Genomic DNA, 8,528 nt, shown 5'->3' with positions numbered 1-8,528 from the left:
ATCCCCTGCCCCATCCCCTGCCCCGTCCCGCGCCGCTCGCAGGTGCTCGGAGACTCCCTGGCCGCACTCGTCCCTTGGAGCTCTCAAACAAGGCAGTTTTACGATTTTTCTCTCGGGTTTGGTCCAATTTGCTTTTCTCTCCGTGTTTCCACCGGGACGGTTTCCTGGTGTGATGCTCGTTTTACCCTGGCAGAGAGGGGAGGTCACTGCCCCGAGCTCCAGGGAGGGACTGTGCTCACTGCCCCATCCGAGTGCTCACTGAATGCTTTCGGGTGAGAACGAGGAACAAAGCTCAGCTGTGGGGTGTGAAGTACTTCTGTGTAGTATTGTACACCTGGGAGATCTCTGGTACCTTCACAGAGTGTAAAACCTGCTCCGGTGGAGCTCTTACCTGTGTGTGTCCAGTTCTCTGTCATCCAGGTTTAGAAGTGAAGCCTAGAGACAGAACTGAACTGGAGCATCACCAGTGCCATGGCCATTACCTGTTCCCTCTGGAGAGCATCCAGAGAGCCAGGCACGAATGAATTGCATTGGCTTTGGTTGTTATTTTTATGGAAGTCTTGCACTGCTTTGCTCTCCGAAGGTGCAGTAGTGTGGTCCTCTCCTCATCATTCTGTTCCACAGTCTGGATCAGGCATAGGGTGTGTGCATACAGCCCAGACAGGCAGATGTGTGGCAATAGAGGGGACAGTCGGTGTGATTGCCTGGATGGAAAATTCCTTGTCAAACTCTGCTCAGGAGTGAGTACATTCAGCTTTCAGTGCTGGGGACTCTTATGCAAGCCATTCCAGAGCTGGAGTCAGTAAGTGCTGTCAGCCCCGTGTTATCTCAGCTGCCTCCACATGGAGTTTGCCCTCTCAGCCCCGTGCTGGACCCTTCCTCAGCCCCTCAGCCCAGGACCAGCAGGCTCTCCATCAGCTCTGTGCCTGTGCTGTATTGCAGAGTCTCTGCCCTCACAGCTCTGCCATGCAGTGTGTCCCTAGCTGCTGTCCCTGCTGAGGGAGCCCCTGGTGTGTCCTCTCCTCTCTGCCCTGGCCCTGCCTGGGCTCTGCAGCCAGTCCCAGTGGGATAACCTGCCCGTGGTCCTTCTGGGGGTGTGGAGCTCTGGAGGGTCAGGACCAAGCCGTTAATGACTGCTGGAGAGTTCCATGCTCAGAGAACTGGGGCCGTTGTTGCTGGGTTTGGATGTCTGGCATAGTGCTCTGTGGCTGTGGCCTGTTTCAGTTGTTCACTTTTTCCTAGTTTCTCAACCAGAGAATGGAATGTTTTGAGGGAGTTGTTGTGCTCGAGGAAATAAAGGAGTCACGTTTGTTACTGTATTAGAGAGTGCCTTATTTTGAAACTTTGGGAGCACATTTTCCTCCTACCTCTTTGATCCTTTTCCATGAACTCCTTTGCAGTCTCCTAATTCTGTTTCCTGGTTTCCAGGCTGAGAAGAGCTCTGACTTCCCCCTGTGACAGTGCATCACTGATGGCATTGCCAGGGCTGTCCTTGGGGATGGAGCTGGGGAGGGAACAGACATTCCTTGCTCCATGTAGGGACTGCAGAAGTTCAGTCAATATTTGCAAATTCTTCATCTTCTTTCATGACATGGAATGGCTCCTCGGGTGGGAAGGGCACGGTTTAAACGAGGTGTTGGCTTGAATAGCAGGGGGAAGATCTTCCATCATTGTGCTGTTATCCCTCTGGTCTGTAAGCTGAGGGGAACATCTCGCTGGCTCCTCTGGGACAGCAGTGCAGGCAGATTGGAGCAGAAATGGTGCAGAATGTAATGTGAAAGCTTGGAATGCCTTGCCAGTGGTTGTAGATTGCCAGGTCATAGAATTGACATGGACATCCTTTTTTCCAATGGAGGAAGTTGTCCTGAATAACCAGGAGCAGCACTGAGGCTTTCTGGATGGAGCAGCAGGGGGATAAGGAACAGATTCTGGAGAGCCCTGAGTCCCTGAGGATGGCAGTGGGGATGGGATTCAGGCTTGGCAGAGCTGGAGTAGTTGCACAGGTGTCTGTGAGGAGGCACAGCATGGGGATGGGGCACTGGGTGAGACCTGCTGGGGTTTATACCCTGTTCAGTGGGAAAAGTGTGGATCTTTCCAAGGGAATGGTCACAAGGGTCCAGGCTCCATTCCTGATTCCACTGCAGTGAGGCACCTGAAGCAGCTTAGGTGCAGGAAACTTGTACTTTTGTGGTTATATTCTATGATCATCTTTCTGCTCTAGTACCACAAGGTTCTGTGTGGGCACAATTGCTCCTGGAAACAGGGTCAGGGATTTGTACTCAGCCTGACCATTTTTCTGTGTGAGCAGTCAGCCAGCAGCACAGACAGGTATCTGGGGAACTTGGGGCTTCTGCTTTTATAGGATTATATTTCAAAGTGATCCGTGTAAACCTTCTGTGAAGAAATGTCTTGTCATTCCCAAACTCCAACTCTGATCTTGTTGCTGCACAGATTTAGCTCCAGTTTTCCTTTCTTTTTGTTTTTTCCCCCCTATGTGAGGGCAGTGTTTGGCAGTGCAGAACCCCTGTCATTCTGGCCATAGTTTGGCCAGGGTGAGGGCTCAGAGCCCCTCAGCCATCCTTGTCTCTCCCCATGTTCGTGGGGCTCAGAGGAGCTGCTCAGGATGTGCAGGGACAGTTCTGATCAGCTCTGCTCCCAAGCAATCTGCAGAATACAGAACAAGGATCAATCTGTCAGTTATCCACTGTAGATGACGTCACAAAGACGATTTCCCATTTAATTTTAGGCTGTGAGAAGGAGAGAAAAAAAACCCCAGCATAATGATGTATCTGAAGCCCTGAAGACACTTGCGACAGTCTTAGACTCATTTCCTCAATAATGCCTTTATTTTGCACTTGTGGTGATGATGTGTCTGTTTTCCTCCTCTAATTTGTTTGGATCTGATGACTCTTGCTCCTGGCAGCTCTTGTAGGAGCCAGGTAATGTCTTTAAGGCAGAGGTTCACCTGTTGTGCTGCGGGTGACGGATGGTGCTCCCGAGCCAAGGAAAGCCAAGACAGGCAGTGCTGTGGCTCCTGGCACACCCTCCCCAGGATAAACACGAGCATATGGTGCCAAGGAAGTTTGTTGCAGGCCTGAGCTGCAGATAAACACCACAAGCTGTTGTTTGAGAAGGGTGGCACAGGATGGGGATTGTTGCAGGGAAAACAAATAGTGTCACAGAAAGAGAAATCAGATTCGCACTGACATCTGTGAGGACTCCTGTGCTCCTCCAGGGACTCTGAGACTGCACAGCCGTGGGAGGGCTTAGCTGGGAAAAGTCCTCTAGGATCATCAAGCCCAACCATTCCCCCAGCACTGCCAAGGCCACCACTAACCCATGTTTTGCCTTCCAAATCTGTTATCCTTAGGGACAAGAAACATCCTCCCTGCTGCCCCTCAGCTCGGTGCTCTCACTCTGGCAGGGTGGAGGTGTTGCTGCTGTGGGCAGGTGGCTGGGACAGGTGAGGGGTGTTGGGAGGCAGCAACAGCTTCCTCACCAGCAGCTCTTGGGAGTGTCTAAAATTCAGTAAAGAGCAAAAGTGGTTGTGTCTAAATGCCCAGCTCCAGTGGAGCCTCTGCCCACATCTTTGTCCTGAGCGTTGCCCGAGGTGCCGTCTGGAGTGGTGGGAGCTGAGAACACAAATCCAAACTCCGTCTCCCCTCCTCCATGCAGGGCAGCTCTCACAGGAGCTGCTTTTTGGGGCGTAAGAACCTGTCCTGTGTGAGTGCTGGGGACCTGTGCTGGTGGGGGTCTCGGGACTGGTTTCCTCCTGCAGACCAAAGCCTGCTCACCACCAGCACGGCCCAGTGCTGGAGCTCCCACGGGTGTTTGTGGTCAAGCCGTGGGCAGGACAGTCTGCTCCGCGGGGTTCTGCCAGCCCGGGCTCTGCTCCTGACCCTGCGCGTGTTCCAGGCCTGCGGTGCGTGTGCCAGCTGTGTGAGCACACCAACTTCACCTGCCACACCGAGGGTGCCTGCTGGGCCTCCGTCATGCTGACCAACGGGCGCGAGGAGGTCGTCAAGTCCTGCGTCTCCCTCCCCGAGCTCAACGCTCAGGTCTTCTGCCACAGCTCCAAGAACGTCACCAAGACCGAGTGCTGCTACACAGACTTCTGCAACAACATCACCCTGCGCCTGCCCCTGGGTGAGTGCCGGGAGGGCACGGCGTGCTCCGGGAGCGCTCGTGGGCAGTGCAGGGTGCTGAGCCCATCCAGGGGACGTGGCCGCCGCGCGTGGGATTTAGAGGCTCTATGAACAACAGCAGCTGGTTTTGTCCCAGCTTGTTTCAGACAGGAAAATAGAAGCTGTGGCTCTGTTTGGGGGAGAGGGAATTTCTTGCGTTCCTAAACATATTCCACTCTGTTTGGGGGAGAGGGAATTTCTTGCTTTCCTAAACATATCCCAAGCCCTGTCTTTGATATCCCACCAGCACTAACCATGGAGATGAAAAGAGTTGTCTGAAGGGAATAGGTTTGATGGGCTGGAATATCTTAAGTGAGTTTGTGATTCGAACTGGCATTAGTGTGGATGTTGGGAAGGTGATGTCTGATGTGCTGGGGACTCTCTGGGGCATGGACCAGCAGTGCATGGCAGCTGGGAACTAGGACTGTGGGGAGCTGAGAGCTGCTAACTGCTCCCTTGTGAGGGAATAACAGAGGTCCTGCCCTGGCTGAGGTCTGAGAGCCTCCAACATCTCTGCACACCATGGAAAACTCCTGCTGGAGGGTGAGAATCCAGACTGGGATGTTGGGAAGGAGATGATTGGTTGACTGTGAACATGGGACATGTACCTCAGTGTCTTTGGGCAGATGAGGGTCTGGGCTGGAAATGAGGTCTGACCCACGATGGGGTGTGTGAGGGGCCACTCTCCTCGTTGTCCTTGGCTGTTCTGTCACCACGTGCTGTGTCTTTGTGTTTAATCCAGGCTTTTTGGAAAAGCTGTAAATATACTACTTTATCAGGTGATACCTTTCTATATGCTTACACCAGTGAGAGATGTTGCAAGTAAGAACGTCCAAATCAGTACCTAATTTACAATTATGCATTTGAGCTGCTGTCATACAGTTCTTAACAGAATTTGAAAGGCTGTTGGTGGAAGCTGTGGCACATAAACACAGGAGAGCAGAGCATGGGGGAGCTGCTGTGAGAGCCTTGGGCACTGTCACCTCTTGGTGAACCCTCGTACCCAACCTCACCTGTGCTGGGGGGCAGGAATAAGGATCATTTAAGTGGTTGGTTTTCTCCATCTGACCGCAGAAAAGACACACTGATTGTGGTCATACTCTAGAAATAAAGCACCACACTTTATTTTTTCTGGACTGGGATACTGCCTTGGGAGAAAGCTGCTATTTCCAGAGATTGTGGTCATACTCTAGAAATAAAGCACCACACTTTTTTTTTTTTTCTGGACTGGGATGCTGTCTTGGGAGAAAGCTGCTATTTCCAGAAGAGCTCCAAGGCACCTCTGTTGTTCCACCACTGGAACTGGCATTGCAAAACCTCTAGTTTCATATTTCAGTACCCAAAAAAATGACTGAATTCTTGCCCTGAGTCCTTTGCTCTAAACATACTCTAGAAATAAAGCACCACACTTTTTTTTTTTTTCTGGACTGGGATGCTGTCTTGGGAGAAAGCTGCTATTTCCAGAAGAGCTCCAAGGCACCTCTGTTGTTCCACCACTGGAACTGGCATTGCAAAACCTCTAGTTTCATATTTCAGTACCCAAAAAAATGACTGAATTCTTGCCCTGAGTCCTTTGCTCTAAACATTTAGGGGAACTCACATCAGTCAGAAATGCAGCTGCCTTTTCGTTTGAGTTAGCCTTTTGGGGGGTTTTGTTTGTTTGTTTGTTTTACGATGTCTGCAAATACACATCTTTAAGGACAGCTTCAGCCTGGATCTCTGCTGTCCATCTCCTCCTCCCTGAGGACAGGGGTTTCGTTGCAGTACTCTGCAGTATCAGGTAGAGGTTTCAAAGTGCAGGTTGAGTTTGCAGTAAGTTTTCTTTTTCTGCGCTACCCTGAATTTCTTTCCAGGTTTGTACTGGTTTAACTGGGATACTTTCTGCCCCAGCAGGTGACTCAGACAAGCTTCCCCTGTCAGTGGATGTCCTAGCAGGGTGCAGAAAACACCCTGAGTGCTGCTGCCTCAAGGGACCTCCCTGTGATAAACCATCCCTCGTACACCCCCACCCTTGTTTTCTCTGTAGGACTCACCTCTGTGCTCTCAGCATGGAACAGGCTGGTTTGTGCTGTTGCTGCTCAGGTCTAGAAGGCTCTTGCAGCTGTGGGCTTGTGTCTCACAGGAATTTTGGGCCATATTTGAGATCTGAGATCTATGTGGCCCATTTGGAGCTCCTGGGGCAGAGGATCTCTCCATACTGCACTTCATCCCTGCTTCAGGGACACCTCTGCCCTGTGGAAACAGTGGAAAGATGCTTAGGAAATCACAGTGTGCCAGTTAACAGGCAGCAGTTGCAAGGAGGAATTCTGGTCATAAATCCTCTTACAAACCCCTTGGGCCACCCCTTGATGCTGGGTAAAGGCAAAACCTGTGAACAAACTGTAACAGCTTTGAATTCAGAAGGGTTGGGGCTGTGCTGGTGAACAGACACATGGAATATCAGCTGGGGAAAGGTATCAGTGGATGCTGAGGCCGTTTGCTGCTGCTTTGGAGACCTCCACGTCACTCTGGCCACTCAAACTCTGGGTGATGGTGTGCCCATGGCTCAGCCTTTGCAGGGAGAGAGAGGTTTGTGTCTCCTAGAGTAGCAAGGGGTAACCTTGTGTGGGGTCATGATTCTCAGGTCTTCTGTACCTTGAGATTCCGTTGGGTACTCATGGCTCTGAATGTTTAGGGTTTGTTTCGGGTTGTGTTTCTGTTTTGGTTTGTTTGGGGGATGATCTGCTGCAGTGGCATGGTGTGGTGATCAGAGTGCTGATCTCAGACCAGGAGTCCTGCACAAAAAGTGTGGGGGAAAGGCTCCATCACAAACAAATGTGATGTGTCAGGGGCCAGGGCGACTGGGAAATCATTAGACCTTAGCCTGTCTTTGCTTCGCAGCCCTTCACTCACCTCTTCCCCCCGACCTGCTGCCCCTTGTGTCTCCTGGCAGCGTCGGAGTCTCCGGGCAGAGCCGGGACGAGGTCCGCGGTGGTGGCGGTGGCAGTGCCAGTCTGTGTCCTGGCACTGGTGGCACTGGTGGCAGCCTGCAGACCCCGGGGCCGGTGGCTCTGTGCCCACCGCCGGGCCAAGGCCCCCAACGTGGAGGAGCCTCTCTCCGAGGGCAACCTGGGGAGCTCGGGGAAGACGCTGAAGGATCTCATCTACGACATGACCACCTCTGGCTCTGGCTCTGGTACGTGGGGGAGGCTCTGTGCTGGCTCAGGGCAGCAATAGGCTTGGTGTGCTCTTCTGCCACATGGCAAAGGTTCACTCTTTGTTGGAATGGAGGAGGTAAAAAAGGGAACTCAGGAATCAGACTCAAGTGTGAGGCCCAATGATGTGTAATGGCCAATAGTGAACGGCACTAAACTCCCCTGAATGGGTCAGGATGCTGTTCCTGAAATTCAGTAGTGTTTTACAGCAAAACAGCATTACTCCAAATTCCTGTTCTGAGCAGTGTCCACCTTGCTAGCATTTTCCCCATCTCTGATATCCTGCCTGCTGTGATGCCTCCATGGCTATTGAGAACCTGTTACACCAAAGAACCCCAAATGAGGTGGGAGTTCACAAATTCCAGCTCATCCAGGGTGTGCAGCCCAGCTTTCCACCAGAGCTTTTATTGAAAAGTATGTAAATCGTGCTTGCTTTATTCATGAGTGAAAAAGGCAGGAAGGTGCCTAAGTTAATTGACTTTGGTTGCATGAGCTGCATACCGCAGAGGATTAAGTTGCTGTTCTTCCCTAATGCTTTCTCACAGCTATAATGAGCAGACTCTGGCTTCATTTGCCCTGAAGCTTTAACTGTTTCCAGCCATGCCCGAGGCAGGACCAGGGCAGGACTCGTGCTGAGCAAGGGCTGGGTGCACCAGGGCAATTTGTTGGGATTTCAGCCAAAATAAAGGCTGCCTTGATTTTAAAAAATAAATACATTCATAATTCTTTGTGTTAAGTCCCCAACAAACACAGAACCAAACCAGACAAGGCAGAGCTTATGGCTGGCAAAGTACAGTGGAGCTGCTACAATAATCTATTTTTACTCTTAAAAATTTCAGCCAGAGCAGAGCAACTGACTGACTGCAGGGCAGTACCAGACCAAACAGAGCTGTTCAGGCCTAATTTTTAAACTTTCATTGGGATCTTTAAGGTGTTTTTTCAATGTATAGACACTGCAAAGTAACATTAAAAATGCTGATTTGAGGACATATTGTTTGGGAGTGCAATTTGCCTGGTAGTCCTGGAAAAAAAAGCCATGAGTGCAGCTCGCTGGGAAAGCTCAGTGTGGGGGCTGAAGGTCACAGCTGAGCTATTTCACAAGGACTCATCTCTCCTTCTAACCAGGTTTGCCTCTGCTGGTCCAGAGAAC

The 8,528-nt window shown here is 51.3% G+C and overlaps 1 protein-coding gene across 1 annotated transcript in view; it reads left to right on the top strand.

The window, feature by feature from the left end:
• Nucleotides 1-3,920: 3,920 nt before the first annotated feature.
• Nucleotides 3,921-8,528, top strand: part of ACVR1C (activin A receptor, type IC) — a gene marked incomplete at its 3' end in the record, with an annotated part of 7,480 nt that continues 2,872 nt past the window's right edge. The window contains exons 1-3 of the mRNA XM_009082035.1: nt 3,921-4,146; nt 7,117-7,359; nt 8,504-8,526. Of these exons, the coding sequence (XP_009080283.1) occupies nt 3,993-4,146; nt 7,117-7,359; nt 8,504-8,526 (420 nt within the window). The remainder of the gene's footprint in view (nt 4,147-7,116; nt 7,360-8,503; nt 8,527-8,528) is intronic.

This window comes from Acanthisitta chloris, unplaced genomic scaffold (assembly GCF_000695815.1).
Source record: "Acanthisitta chloris isolate BGI_N310 unplaced genomic scaffold, ASM69581v1 scaffold14169, whole genome shotgun sequence".
Classification (NCBI taxonomy): domain Eukaryota; kingdom Metazoa; phylum Chordata; class Aves; order Passeriformes; family Acanthisittidae; genus Acanthisitta; species Acanthisitta chloris.
Note: the sequence above shows the minus strand (reverse complement) of the source record. Positions and strands in the feature narration are given on the sequence as shown.